The sequence below is a fragment of the Pleurodeles waltl genome, chromosome 1_2 (genome assembly GCF_031143425.1).
Source record: "Pleurodeles waltl isolate 20211129_DDA chromosome 1_2, aPleWal1.hap1.20221129, whole genome shotgun sequence".
Taxonomy (NCBI): domain Eukaryota; kingdom Metazoa; phylum Chordata; class Amphibia; order Caudata; family Salamandridae; genus Pleurodeles; species Pleurodeles waltl.
Window position 1 is genome coordinate 449,951,332 of NC_090437.1, and position 15,801 is coordinate 449,967,132.

Sequence of the window (15,801 nt, forward strand, 5' to 3'; positions counted from 1 at the left end):
GGGGCAACTGATGAGGACACTGACAAGAAGGCTTCATTCAGTGTAACTTGCTTTGTAGAAACCAGCAACTTGTACAGGGGATCCTTCAGTTTCTCTGTGCAACTTGAATTTTGTGCCAGAGAGTTCCCCACTATTTTTAGATCATTTTTATTTTTGATATTTTAAATATTTTTAAGATGCCAATTTGTCCTCATTTTACACACCTTTTAAATACTATCTTATTTGACCCCTTTAAAAAATATTTATCCTTTTAACATGATATGGAACTTTAAGTTCTATGTATATTAATTATGTTGTTATTTGGGGGAATACATGCACACTGAACTGGAACTTGAGATCTGATGTATCCATGCGTCTGAACTGCTGATTTGTTAATGTTGAAACTGAGTTCTGGGGAATGGTATTGGAACACCCTTGATACTTGCAACTGGGAAGGATGTGTACCTCCACTTAATGTACCACTGTTCATTGTTATTCATTTTATGTTCATCAATTTGCTGTTTGTTTTTACCCACATACCAATAAAGAGAACTTAAAAAAAATAAAAAAATAAAAAAATGTTTTTATTTGACTGGTTGTTACACTTTCTCTGAGGAAAGCTGCGCAGCCGAAGGTACCAATGGTCAGACAAAGAATCCACATAATTGTGTAGGTCAGTTTATGTGGGTCTTATGGGAACTCAATCACAGATCACCTCAAGCATGTGGTCTTTGCCTACTTGGGCCCAACACTCCAGTTCCCTGTTGTACAGTCCATGGCAAATCAATTTTATTCCCTGTGTTTTTATTCCCTTAAGTACCAAACTTTGGAGCTGGACATCCCTGATAGCATGTAGGGTTTTGGACATTGAACTATATGTGCCCATGAGATAAAAACAAGGACAATTCAACAGATTAAATTAATAAGCCAAATGAAACCAACCAGCACCTTTGGACTCTAATAACACACAGCGCTCCTACTGCTCCAAACAGCTGGCCAAACTTGATTATTACCCTTTTACTACCAAGCAGTGTTATTATGCGTTCAAAGAAGACTGCACTACTGAAGAGATTGTCTAAATTTATGTGTAAAATCTAGATGCAGGATTCTTTTCAAGTAGTTTGTGGAGGAGTCCTTCAAGAAAAGAAGGCACAGGGTCAAATTGTAGAAGATTAATTTTAGAGTGACATATTATACAGGAGGTTACAAGTCAGGCTGTATATTTGGTCTGTATTGTACTGTATTGCAGCATTTATATAGCTGTTCACAAAGTATGGTTCTGCTGAAGTGCAGACTTGGAGTGTTTTATGAGGGGACATACATGGCAATTGTCGCATGGGAAATGGACTGACAATGGAGGAAGATCCCACAGTGTATTCGGTCTTTCCGTTGCCCTTGGCCATGTCTTCATGTGGACTAATATATCTCTGATACTTTTGTTCCCTTTAAAGGAAAAAAGGGGTTTTGTGAAGGGCTACTGATTAGATGTGAGGATGCGTCAGTGTTTATTAATGATGTTTTTTCAGCATTAAATGAGGAGTGGTAGGTACTAACGAAAATCAAGGGTCCCGTGGCCTGTTTTGTTTTAGTGTCTAGCGGGGCATTTCTCAGGATATTTCATACCTGTCTTCATGCTTTTTCAATTAACTTTTCAGAGCATTGCTTCTCCCGGAGTTTTTTTGTGAGGTTCCCGGATTCTTTTTTGAAATCTCATGTATCTGAGCAGTTCCTCCTGATCCTCAAGTATTGTCCCCTAGGCAGGTTCTCCCAGAGTGCCCTGGGGCAGGCACTGTTAAAGTGCAAGAGGCGGTTTTGGTCCATCAGTTTTGTGTAGAGAGAGGTTTTCAGTCTGCAATCTTTGGCTGTAATGGTGACCTCAAGGAAGGAGATGGATTGTCTGTCAGCTGTCATAGTGAACCTTAAGTACAGGTTTTTGTTGTTGCGCCATGTAAGAAAAGAATCAATAGTGGGGCTGTTTCCGTGGCAAATGACTAGAACGTCATCAATATAACACGGCCACATGTGGATATTGTCTCTGAAGGGGCTGTTAGCCCAGATGTTTTCTTCCTTGAACCACCCTACATATAGACATGCTATGTTTGGGGCAAAAGTACTGCCCATCGATATTCTGTGCATTGCAAATAGTTGTGATCTTCAAAAGAGAAAAAGTTCTCTGTGAGTGCTAGTTTAACCAATTGCATGATCCATTGATAGGGAGCTGCCCAGTCCCAATCTTGAGATAACAGGAGGTCTGTGATGACCCGCAGTCTCTCCTCCTGCAGGTTGCTCGTAAACAAGGCCTCTACTTCCAGAATATGGTTGAGCCCACCCTGACTTACAGGGTGAACCTGATGATGAAGCATGCCACTATTAGAGTGGGTGAGGGTTTCATATCAAAAAAGGTTAATTTTCCTTTTTCCCACTTAATTGTGAGGTGGCGTGAAGTTGAGGTCTGCAGCTTTTCATTTGCTTGGCAGAGGGATAATTTTAGGTTGATTGTGGTTAAATTTAGGGAGAATGTATCCCTGCACATAAAGATCTCCCTTCTCTTCTGGTGGAGGACTTCTTTTTATGTTGTCCCTGGGTATTGTTTTTGAGCAGGAAGGTATCCTTTCCTGCACAAAAACAATCCTGACTGTAACAAGGCGCAAGAGTGCCTGACTTGGCGCTTGGCAGCCCACAAGTGTGCTAGCGCAAAGAGAGAGAGCAGAATACGTACTGTGTTATTAATTATGCCACATTCCTGCTCTCCCCATTTGACGTAGCACAGCAAGCAGTCTTTCTGGGTTGTGCTTAATGAAGATGAATCTGGCCCAAAATGTCAAATTGGACAACCAAGTGGAGTAATCCTTTAATCTGATTATAATCACATAGGGACCTGCTGAGCTGTTCAAAGCTGCCAGCATGTTGAAAACTATAAAAATGTGCATCTGTCTCTCACACTTCATCAACTATCACACTGCAATGCGCTGTGTCCCAAAATATGATAACTGAACCTCGATTCTGATTACGCATGACATGGAAACACTTTCCACATAGGATCAAAGCACAGACAACATCCTTCCAACCACACATCTTACATGGTGTGGCATGCTACCCATGTAGCCAAGCGGACTGCAATAGTTGTAATGTGGTGTATGTCATAGAATGCCCTTGTGGTCTCTGTTATGTCAGAATGAACTAAAGAAAAATCAAAATCAGGATCAGTGAGCACAGGAGTACGATGCGGTGCAAAAGAACAGCAGCCAAACTCACCTCATCTTACTTAGAGAAAGATCAGTGACAAAGACACTCCACAAGTTTGGATCACTGAAAAACTACTTGAAAGAGAACAAAGGTGGGTCTTTAGACTTTAGACTAACTGGGTGGGTTTAAATTATGACATTCCATGGAACCAGATATGCCCTATATAGCCCAATGTTGTGCAGAAGAGGACCAGAAAACTCTAAAAAAAAAATGATACTACATAATATTTTGGGCAGTGGCCTTTTCAGCACGATGTGTGACATCCTCCACATAGGTTCCCCATCCCTTCACTACCACGCCCCCCTGGTCTTCTATGAATAGTTCTCCTATGAAGGGTGTTTCTGGGAACAACCTCTCATTGAAAAAAAACTTTCTCCTTAAAATAACTCTCTCACAGTCATATATTCTATTGGTCTCTGACACGTGCATTTGAAAGGTGCCATTAGGGATAGTATTTGGATGCTTGTAACCTTAGCACTACCCTTACTAATCAGTTTCTCTAGATTCCCAGAGACAGGCCTCCTAATAACACTATGTCCGATAATATCATCTTATGTGTGATGGTAGGGTTAAAGGATTCTATACCCTGTGGTGATGAGTTTCCGTGTAGCAATTGTTAGTGCAGGTTGTTCTCCCACAACCATACCCTTCATTGCTTTTTGTTCACACTCGTGTTGCCTGATGTGACGTTCTTGATGGCACACGGACGCATGTGTCCATTATCATTAGATTTGTTTTTAATAGAGATTCCGCTACAGAAACTACAGTTCCCATCACCCTCAGGATACGTGTCCCTGTACGCTCTCTTCAGATAGACGTATGATTCTGATCAATAGGATCTTCTTTAGTTGTCACACGTGCGCCTGATGCCTCGAAGACGTAAATCATCAGGAGCCGCAGTCCACTTTATCTCGCACACAAGGTCTGCATGACGTGAACTTTACCGCTGTTTAACCCGGTTCAGCCGTGCACATTCAGAGGGATAAATGCTGGCTCCCAACTGGCTCTAATTTGCAGTGCAGCCTGGGAGTGAGCAGACCGCAGTAAGTGCATGAATGGTAGGGACCCTTAAAGATGTGAGCAAGTTGGGTTTTCAAAAAACCCAAAGTGGCGCTTATGAAGCACCCTGTAGTCTTTTACTTGTACTGGCTGTGTTTATAGAGGTTAAAGGGGGACATTAACTCCATTCTGGTGTCTTTCTATGTTTTTCTGGCACCCTCTCCCCCTTTGTTTTTATGACCGTGTTTAACTACAGGGCCTACCCACCCTTCACCCCCGAGGGGTCTAAAAATACCCAAAATCAGGATAAATCCTCAAACTCGCATGTCACAATTGATGTGAGCTAACCACACTTTACGGCTCACTTGATCTTCACATGATTGCAGAATGTTGCTTGGAACACTTCCAGTATGATTTTATTTTGTGTATGTGTTTCTGGCTGGTCTTAATACTACAGTACCAATGGTTGAAACGTTGCAGGTGCCGAGAAGGAATCCAACTTCTGTGTGACACCCTCACCAAAATATGTGTGGTTTGGTTGACCATAGTAAAAGAGGTGAAAAACAGTATTCTGTGTTTTTGTGCGACATAATTCACATTGGTACCATTATATGTGTTTGTGTATCCTCCCTTACAGGTACCTCGGATTGGAAAGTATTTACTGCAGTTGCATGCCTAGAAATGAGTGTGCATGCTACCACGATTGCGTTCTGATCACGGAAGTGTCACTACGGGAATATTTAAAGAGAACATTCCAAACCTGACGGAATGCCCTGGACCGTTAATGGCCATTGGTGTAGGACAGAAATATGTTAACATAGTAAGGGTCATAGGAACATTATATCCTTGTTGCCCCTTTTTATAGTTTATTTTAATTATTTGCCATCCGCCTCTCTAATAAAGGGTCACTTTGGGAGTGGAAGAGGATTTTTTAGTTTATACCTAGCTCCCCCTGAACACACTAATATACAAAGAGCTCCCTGGAATATGGTTGAGCCCACCCTGACGTATAAGGGTCAAGGAGAACCCGATGATGAAGCATGCCACTATTAGAGTGGGTGAGTGTTACTTATAAAAAAGGTGTAATTTTCCTTTTTCTCACGTCTTAGTGAGGTGGCGTGAAGTTGAGGAGTACACCTTTTCTTTTCATGGCAGTGGGATACTCTTAGTTTGATTGTGTTGAACATAACAACAGAAGTGCTGTTCAATAGTCGCCACCTCCCAGTTCCCACCCCAAGCAAAAGCAGTATATTCATGCAAAGATTGGGGCCCTGGCCCCACAGGTTTAATAGTCTTAGTAAATCTGGCAATATGCCAAAAACTAGGGCTCAAATGCGTGGGAACACCCATGCTCCACCCATGGAACGCCTTCCCCATACAGAGTAATGCAAGGTAGGGGCTTGCAGTGCTGGTCCTGCAGTAGTGGACTATATTAAAGTCCTCAAAATTGTCCAGAAATATGTGACAGAACTCTTTGATTATTCCATGCCTGTTCATTTGGTAATGTCTGTGTTTGTTGACAGTACAGTACTGGGGGTGAACAACCCTTTTAGTAGGCATGTCTTATGTGAATGTAAGCGGTATAAGTTGCAATATGCTGCTGATCGCTGCAAATTTTAGTCTTAGTACTATTGTGGGTCGTAACTGTATTTAACCATATACATCAAAATTTCTAAGCACCTACTGGCAACTGTTAATAAAAAACACAAATATGCTGTATATAGTGTGATGTAAATATTGCTGACAAAAAACAAAAAGAATGTGCAAAAAAAGCTAATATTCTTTGGAAAATGCAATAAACTGTTCCTAAAACAACGTTCTACATCTGATCAGGAATCCATGTTTTTTATTAAGATTTCAGATTTTAACAGAAAATATGCATAACTGAAAATGGAGGCTTATGACTCAAGGATGGCTTGAACATTGGCAATGCCTCCTGCTGAGAGTGCAGACTTCAAGAAATAGGATATGTTCTCTTCTTCCTTCCTTTGATTCCCCTCCCCCCACCAATTCTCCTGACAGTATCTAGTTGAAGAGCTTTTCTTGGACTGGACTTTTGTGTAGAATACAGAATAATGCATCAGTGGAGTAACACTTGAGGATCCCCCCTGCAAAGTACATGGAGGGGTCCCCCTCTGGATTTATTCAGGAGCTCTCAGGCCCTGGTACTGAGTTGAAGGCCCACCCCCGCACCGCGGGGGCTACAGGGGCCTTTGTTATGCCACTTTCATGCAGGTGTTGCTTCTTGGCTAAACAAGCTCCCTGACAATTTTGAACCAATTCCTCACAAACAGGGACATAAAGATATGAAGAGTGTTTGATAGTGAGCTTCAGAGTTCCTAGGTTCCCAACAATGTACATCGCCAAGTCTAGGTATTTTGAAAAATACCAGGACCAATGCAGTTCCCTCTTTCGAAGCAAAAAGGCCTAGGGTGTGAAAAATGTGTGTGAAAACAAATGAGGGCAGGGGCTGTTCCTCTAAGCCATGTTTCTGACCATGCAATGCTTTACATATAAGCTCTACACAGTGGCATAAGGCAGAATTATGGTACGCCTCAGTTGGAAACATGACAGAGTGTAGAATTTAATTTAAGTTGGGTTCCTCCAGAAAGTCATGGGCTGTGCAGGTCTCTTGTGAAGCATGTGGCCCACCCACAATAGGGGGCTGAATTAGTCTACATCATTCCCCAGGCTATATTTATCTAACAATGTTGCCATTTACTGGCACTAAAACAAAGAGCTCATAAGTTGAGTAGGCACCACTGCCGGCATTTGTTTGCTGCAGCTCTGGATGCTCACCTTCTAAATCACCACTACTCATAGGGCCCTTTCCAAGGCCCTCCCTTCTCTCAGTTCTTTTCTTTTATCTCCCCTCGTGCAAGGGCCTCCTTGATAATTCTCCCTGTACAGGCCTGCACAGCAAGATGTAAGTGCAGAAATCATAACACAATAACAGAAGAGAGTAAGAAAACACTGCAAACTCAATAATGGCTCGTGGACAGGGTATGCAGCCATCTTGGTGCTGCTGTTCTGGTGCATAGTGGCCATGTTTAGCAGAGCACTTACTTCTTACTATCAGCCTGGTGACCGCTGAGTTGAAGTAGTTTCCTCCTATGTATTTGGCTGTATACATGGCTGTGTCCTTCGGCTGGACATTGTACGTGACGACGTCCAACAGCTGGGGCACTTCGTGTTTGGGAACCGAATGAATGAAGGTGCCTGTCAAAAGGCATCAAGCACAGAGGAACAATCAGATATACTATGGAGATGGAGCTGTATGTTAACTGATTTGACTTACCTTGTCTCAAATACATCATTGATGCATAAGGTATGCACATCTCCATCCTACTTGACATTCCACAATTAACACAACACAGTACACATTTATGCAATCCATGTTCATATGTAGTGAATGCAACCAAGTTCATCGACTGGTTTCAGCCCCTTCCCTCTGTTAGGCTATCAGTGGCATAGCACTGCAGACATCAAGATGTCTATGCACAAATTTAAGACAATTACATCAACCAAGGCTTGAAGAGACGCAAGCTACTATCACAGGCAATGCTTCTATCACAAATGATTCGCATCCAACCCAGACAGCATCTTTGTCATAACACTGACCATTCTTGTAGATCAGAGCATCCTCTTGAGTACGGTTCTTCTTCCAGAAGGAAAGAGTGACATTATCCCCTTTATTCTCTTTAGTCTCAAATACATCATTGGTGCATAAGGTATGTACATCTCCATTCTACTTGACATTCCCCAATTAACACAACAAAGTACACATTTATGCAATCAATGTTCAAATGTAGTGAATGCAGCCAAGTTCGTCGTCTGGTTTTGGCCCCCTTCCCTCTGGTAGAATATCAGTGGCATAGCACCGCAGACATCAAGATGTCTATGCACAAATTTAAGAAAATTACATCAACCAAGGCTTGAAGAGACACGCACTAATATCACAAATGACACACAACCAACCCAGGGAGCATCTTTGTCATAACACTGACCATTCTTGTAGATCAGGGCATCCTCTTGAGTTGGGTTCTTCTTCCAGAAGGAAAGAGTGACATTATCCCCTTTATTCGCAGTAACTGTTAAGGAGACAGGAACGAAGGATGCTTTGTGGAAAAAAGATAAAGAAACAGTCATGTTATAAACACTTCGTCCTTCTCTCATGCCTAACCCTGCGATTTAAATAATAATGCAGAACTTTCAACAAGGATTTGGAGCAAATTGAGGATGAAGGGTTAGAGGATGCAGGTTACGGTGTGAGGGAGACAAAGTATAGAGTGACCAAGTTAGCAAGTAGTAAGCATAGAATCCATGTGCTTCGCACCTGGATACTCGCCCATTGGTTCATATGGCTCCCTAATACTGCTAGGAAATGTTGGACATGTCCTCCTTATCAGCAATGTCATGTAAGCAAAGTACTTGATTACTATAACAATATTAACATTTTACTGGAAATAACGTACACCCAAGACGTTATTTAACATCAGCCTAAACTAAGCAAGATTATCTGTTTATGTGCATGTTATAATAATACGACTTCAAAAGGTAAAGTAAAAAGGTTACATGGTTTTGTGAAGAAACTTTAAAAAGAATACATCTGCAAACGAGCAATAAAATGAAAATAGATAAAATACCAGTGGTATTAGAATACTGACAACTTGTTTCTCACCTCAGATAATTAGTCTGCTCTTTGCCAAGCTACCTAATTTAGGGGTATATTAACAAAACAGGTACTCCATCTGTCTATCTAGGTATGTGTGTCCATGAGAAATGTCTTTTTTGGTTTGCTCATAACATCTAAAAGAGACTTCTAGTTGCAGATTCCTTACATTTGAATTTCCCACGCGTCAGACGGGATCTGGAGATTTTTCCTCGAGCAGTACCTCTGAGCGCCGTCAGGTGGCGCGGTCGACTCCGCGGGCGTCGTTGGCATCGTGCTCACTGTGATGATGTTGCAGTCGTATATAGGCTCCAACCTGGTGTGCTGACGGCAGTTCTTTTCTTTTCGCACCAGCCTTAGCGCAGATCCGGTAAGAGCTACCTCAGTCATTTTTTGACAACGTCAACGCTTTTGTCGAAGTTTTTGATGAGTTCGTGGATGCGTCGAGGGATGTCCCGCAAGGCCGGATTCAAGCCCTGCGACTCCTGTCACCGAACTATGTCGGCGACAGATCCGCACCTTGTGTGTCGGGCCATGAACCCGAAAGCTTTGAGGGAGCGGTCCCTAAAGCTCATGGTGGCCTGACACTCAACTCCGTGGCGCTCACGGTCTTGTTCGAGAGGAAGGTCTAGAGACCGGCCGTGGAGTCACCACCACTCCTAGTCCTCCAAGTTATTGGGACATTTGGGTCACAAAAAGAAGTCATCGAAGAAGGACAAGCGTTCTTCGACTTCTCCCCGTTGATTGGATGATGCGACATGCGAAGACCGCGGATGCTCTAGACCTCCGTCAACGGAACCTTCATCTGGGCCTGCGCCACACTTCCCCGACTTCCCGGGAGCTGGAGCCACCCCTGCCCAACTTAAAGAATTTGACATGTGAGTCTGTGGGGGCTCCCTCGGATTCAAAGTCGTCAGCTTCGGCCATGGCTTCGGAGTGCCCCTCCGGATCCAATTGCGGATTCGTCCCGATGCCGGTCATGTCTCGGTGACCTTCCCGGCGTCGGGTCAGACGTTGACGCTCCCGAAGTCGGTTGGGCCCACAATCGGCGTCGATCCCATCCTCATACCCGATGACCCAGAGCCAGAACAACGTTGCTCAATGCCGATTCCATTCTCTATGGGCTCTCCTGGGCCCAGGGTTGATCCAGACCCTTATTCGTGTGGGTATGGATACGGGGAGAGTATGGAGAGGACGCTGGACCCTTTAGAATACCAGCTTGACCCCCAAATGGACTGGGTGCAGGATTGGGGTGATGCCAGTGGTCTAGACACCTCCCCTGACACTGGTATGCTCTCTCCTCCTAGCGTGGCTACGGAGGAGGGTGCTTCTTATTCCATGGTGGTGAGGTGGGTGGCTGAGGTCCTGGACCTCGAGCTACCTTCTGTGGAGGTTAGGCCTAATATCCTAACCGACGTGCTTCAGCCGGGGTCTTCCTCTTCCGAGCCCCTTCTTCCTTTTAATGAAGCACTGACAGATGTCCTTGTGGGTCCAGACCCAGCACAGGGGCTCCTGTAAATAGGACGATTGCCCGCCGCCATCGACCTGCGCCGTTGGACCCGAAAGTCCTCACCCAACACCCCACACCTTGTCATCCAGGCTTCTTCTTCATCTGGCGCATTCCCTGCCGCACCCCTGGATAGGGAATCAAAAAGACTGGATAATTTGGGGAAGAAGTTGTTTTCTTCCAACAGTCTAGCGCTGCAGTCCTTGAACACTGCATGCCTTTTGAGCCGCTATTCCCATGATCTCTGGGATACGGTCACGCAAGTGCTGCCTGCAGTTCCGGAGTGGACAAAGTAGCTATAGGGAGGGTTCCGTTGCCAGAAGTAGCTTGTGGTTGCTATTCCCGCTAGTTTCTGGTTCTGAAAAAGGACAAAGGTTTTTGGCCTATATTAGATCTTCGGTCTCTCAATCTCTTCCTCAAAAAGGAGAAGTTCAACATGTTGACATCGGCTCAGGTCCTATTTGCCCTGGATCCCGGACACTGGATGGTAGCGTTGGACTTGCAAGACGCATACTTCCACATACCCGTCTTGCTAGCCCACAGACATTACCTACGATTCGTGGTAGGCCACAAGCACTTTCATTTTACCGTGCTTCCCTTTGGTCTTACCAGTGCTCTTCGGGTGTTCATAAAAGTGGTGGTAGTGGTGGCAGCTCATCTGCGCAGGTTAGGGGTCCCAGTCTTCCCCTACCTTGACGATTGGCTGCTGAAGGCGGCCCCAGACAGTTGTCTCCCACCTGACTCCTTCTCAGACGCTCCCTTTCATCGGAGCTTGATTCAGTGCAGTTTCGGGTATATCCTCCCGAAAAGCGAGTCCAGGATATTTGGGCTATGATACTGATGTTTCAGCCTCTGTCCTGGATTTAGGTAAGAATGACTCTGAGGCTGCTGGGCCTCATGGCCTACTGCATCCTGCTGGTTCCAAATGCCAGATGGCATATGCGGGCTCTGCAGTGGGACCTGAAATTACAGTGGGCGCAGCATCAGGGGAATCTCTCCGACAAGGTCCAGATCTCGGAAGCAACTGCGAGAGACCTGCAGTGATGGTCAACGAATGAAGATTGGGTCAAGGGCAGATCCCTCTCTTTTCCCCAACCAGATCTTACAGTCATGACAGATGCGTCACTCCTGGGATGGGGGGGCCACATGGGAGAGGCGGAGATCAGAGGCATCTGGTCTCCGGCGGACACTGGGCTCCATATCAATCATCTGGAGCTCTGAGCGATTCGACCAGCATTAAAAGAATTCCTTCCTTCTCTCAAGGGGAAAGCAGTGCAGGTGTTCACAGACAAAACCACCGCCATGTGGTACTGCAACAAAGAAGGCGGAGTGGGTTAGTGGACCCTTTGTCAAGAGGCCCTTGGCCTTTCGAATTGGCTGGAACATCAGGGCATTTCCCTCGTGGTTCAACACCTGGCAGGATCCTTGAATGCCAGAGCAGACGAACTAAGCCAACGATGCGTGGTCGATCACGCATGGCATCTCCATCCAGAGGTGGCGCTAGGTCTCTTCCTGCAGTGGGGAGAACCTTGGTTAGTCTTGTTCGCCTCCGTAGAGAACGCGCAATGTCAGCTGTTTTGTGCGTTGGAGTTTCCAAAGCGGCACTCGCTCAGCAACGCTTTTCGTCGCAAGTGGAATTCCAGCCTCCTGTACGCCTTCCCGCCAATACCACTTCTGCCCAGAATTCTGAAGAAGATCAGGCAAGACCAGGCCCATGTAATACTAGTGGCTCCGGACTGGACACGAAGAGTCTGGTATCCCGAGCTCTTGAACATGGCCATAGTTCCTCCGATCAGACTGCCCCTTCGGGAGGATCTTATGTCGCAGCAGCAGGGGAGGGTCCTCCACCCGAAACTGTCAACTCTGCTGCTTCTTGCGTGGAGATTGAGCAGCGACAGTTGACGTCTTTTGACCTGCCACCCGAAGTCTGTGATGTTATCTTGGCAGCCAGGTGTCCCTCAACCAAAACTGTATATGCCTGTCATTGGAAGAAATTTGTGGCATGGTGTATCGACAAATCTGTTGATCCTCTATCTGCTCCTCTTTCTCAAGTCCTTCTCTTTATTCTTTCCCTTACCTGGCAGGGTTCCACCTTGGGTACTCTTAATGGATATCTCTCTGCTATCTCTGCTTTCTTGAGATAATCAGATCAGCCTTTCTTTTTTAAATCTCCTATAGTTGGGAGGTTTCTTAAAGGCCTCACACAACTCTTTCCTCCTATCCCATTCATCATGCCCCAATGGGATTTTAACCTGGTCTTAACATACGCTATGTGTACCCCGTTTGAACTGCTTCACAACTGACCTTTACAGCTCTTAACTATTAAGACTGCCTATTTAGTTGCCATTACTTCTTCCCGCAGAGTAAGTGAACTCCAGGCTCTGTCATCTAAGCCACCTTTTTTGGCCATACATCCTGACAAGGTGGTGCTTCACATGAGGGCTTCTTTTCTACCTAAGTTAGTGACACCCTTCCATGTCAGACAGTCCATCACCTTGCTTACCTTTTATGCACCCCCACATCCCTCTCATGAAGAGGAGAGACTCCACCGTCTGTACCCAAAAAGTGCGTTGGCGTTCTATCTTGATCATACCAAAGACTTCCGGGTGGACGATCAACTCTTTGCGGGATATGTGGGTGCAAAGAAGGGGAGGGCGGTGCAGAAGTGGACAATTTCACAATGGGTACTCTTATGCTTCATTATGGCTAAAAAGCAACCACCGAAAGGTTTGCCCGCTCACTCCACCAGAGCAACTGCTGCTACCACAGCTCTAGCACAGGGCGTTCCAGTCCTGGACATCTGTCAGGCAGTGACGTGAGCAATCAGGTCCGAAGGGACGGCTACTTTGCCCGTTCGGTCCTGCAGGACTTCTTGGTGTGATCTTGGTTCGCAGCCCACCACCGGGGATGGTATTGTTTGGGTATCTATTCAAAGGTAAGGAATCTGCAACTAGAAGTCTCTATCAGATGTACAAGTTACTTACCTTCGGTAACGATATATCTGGTAGAGACATATTCTAGTTGCAGATTCCTTACCGACCCGCCGATCCTGCCCGTACTGAGAACAGATTTTTAGGGACAGGAACTTTTCCTTAAGGGCCATAGTTTTGGAAACTGACGTCAGCACGCCGGGGTGGCGCCTATATATGACCGCAATGTCATCACGCCAACGACGCCCGCGGAGTCGACCGACGCCACCTGACAGTGCGCAGAGGTACTGCTCGAAGAAAAATCTCCGGATCCAGTCTGATGCCTGGGAAATTCAAAGGTAAGGAATCTACAACCATAATATGTCTAGACTGGAATGTTAGGCAGTGTGCTCCCAATCGGACTTCATGTTTAAAAGGCTCCCTCGAGCCATTGAGCTGACGAGCTCTGGAGACGCACCTGTGAGCCGGGGAGTGGTACTAAACCTGAGACGATATTGGCGGCATTTCCAGCAACCCCAGATATTTTTGGTGTTCTTTGGTCTCTACTGATGAAGGGCACTAACCCAGAAACACGTGTCTAGAGATGAACAGTATTGTCTGCACTAACTTTAGTGAAATACTCAGATTTGTTAAAGGAAGCGTTAATTGTTCAAACTGCATGTACCAGGATGCAAGGGGCGAACTCGACTGGAATGTTAGGCAGTGTGCTCCCAATCGGACTTCTAGAATATGTCTTTACCAGATATATCGTTACCGAAGGTAAGTAACTTGTACTACGGTGCATTTTGATGAACTTTCACAAAAAGTTTCAAAAAAGTGCTCTGTTTTCCTTAGTTTCTTCATGGAAAATTTCAGGGGGATCCATCAAGCAGGGGCTGGGAAAAGCGGGGTGTCCCAAAATGCAAAATCCCAATGCAATCTCCATAGGGATATTTGAACAGCACTAAAGCCAAAACTGCTGAACTGAATGACACTAAATATGGCAGGAAGACAAATATCGGTCCTGAAATTGTGCTTTTTGTGATTTGGTGTAAATCTGTTCAGTAGTTTTGATTTGTATGCCGGGGTGGTTGGGATCAAGGGACTCTCGTGAGAGTCTCGGAAGCACAACTTTGAAAAAAAATAGAGCATTTTGATTGGCCTATGGGAGCAATTTTTCCGTTGGGCCATCTCACTGCAGTGGGACTGAAGGTCCAGCAGGAGCTAGTGCTCTGACTGGCTGGCTACAACATGACCATAAATGTTGCGGTGGTGATTACAGGACTCTGGGGACTTAGTCCCTGTCCTGAAAATGAGGAAAAAAAGACATAAGGGGGCAAAGTAAGGATAGCCTGCCCCGAGCCCTTGTGGAAGGAGTGGGGGGATCCCCAAAGGTATGCGTGGAAAATTCATGCATTGTAACGTCATTTGTTTTGTGACAGTGGCTCCCTTTATCGCACAGAGATCACCACCCAAAATGCTGAGATCTCTAAAAAGGATACATTGTCTTCCGCGGCCATGGTAGACTGTCCACCAGGGTCTAAATGACCTCATATATTGTCAGCCTTCTCAGCACTGCAACATGTCTTTATGGGCAAGAACTGGCTCTAAATAACTTTGTGCCTACCATCTACTAACTAAGAAGTTGTATTTTAACCCCCCATTTCAAGCAGAATTCTGAAATATATGATACAGAAGGACTGACTAATAATTGCCCATGTGCTTTATCTAAGTCAGATTTAGGTGTTTCTTGTATTGATCTTCTTCAAACAATCAGATGGTTGTGAAATACCTCTGTTCTACTTCTAATACATTTCAGATTAGAATTCTGTACAGAACATGGGTTGAATCATTTTTTTATGAAAGCTCCATAATTTTGCTATGGCAGCTTTTAATCTGTGTTAAATTTTGCTGTGCATCTTAAGGGCCTGATCTAGAGTCTGGCAAGCTGGAGCACCTTTGTCAATTGGCAGTAGCTCCTGCTCTACTGGATTTGTGGTTACCCAGCTCTATTTAAACTTGGAGTAAGTGCGAGGTTTAAACCAGCAGAGCCTCTGCTGGCTCCACTAGTGGAAACTTCTAACTTGACATTACTTCCACCAAGGGTCCGCCAGGTCACATTCACATTTGTCCCTCCTTATTACGTGCAACATACCCATCACTGATCCTCCCTGCCCATGTCTACCATGTGATGTGTAGCTGACAAGGGGAGAGAAAATTAAGACTGGCCCTCATATGCAAGATGAAAACTCCCTGAACACTGCCCCTTTTGTTTTTTTGGTTTTCAAGAAACAAACATCTGCTTTGCCAAGGTGGCATTTTAAAAATGGAATCCACTTGGCAACTTTTCGTTCCATTCGGCAACGCCATCTCAGTAGCGGCTCCTCTGAAGGCATAGCACTCTTTGCCAAGCAGGCAAAGAACTTTAAATATGACAGGCAGTCCTGTTCCAAGACAGCAGAGGGCAACCCTCCATTGACTTAATAGGA

General features: G+C 45.1%; 1 protein-coding gene across 2 annotated transcripts in view; it reads right to left on the reverse strand.

Moving 5' to 3' along the window:
* The window catches only part of TEK (TEK receptor tyrosine kinase), a 385,575-nt gene that overhangs the window by 206,514 nt on the left and 163,260 nt on the right, over nucleotides 1-15,801 (reverse strand). Inside the window, exons 3-4 of one of the 2 annotated variants that reach the window (XM_069240727.1) lie at nucleotides 8,232-8,342; nucleotides 7,291-7,443 (exon numbers count right to left, since the gene is read on the reverse strand). In XM_069240727.1, coding sequence (XP_069096828.1) covers nucleotides 7,291-7,443; nucleotides 8,232-8,342 — 264 coding nt within the window. The remainder of the gene's footprint in view (nucleotides 1-7,290; nucleotides 7,444-8,231; nucleotides 8,343-15,801) is intronic. The other variant, XM_069240736.1, reaches the window with a different exon arrangement.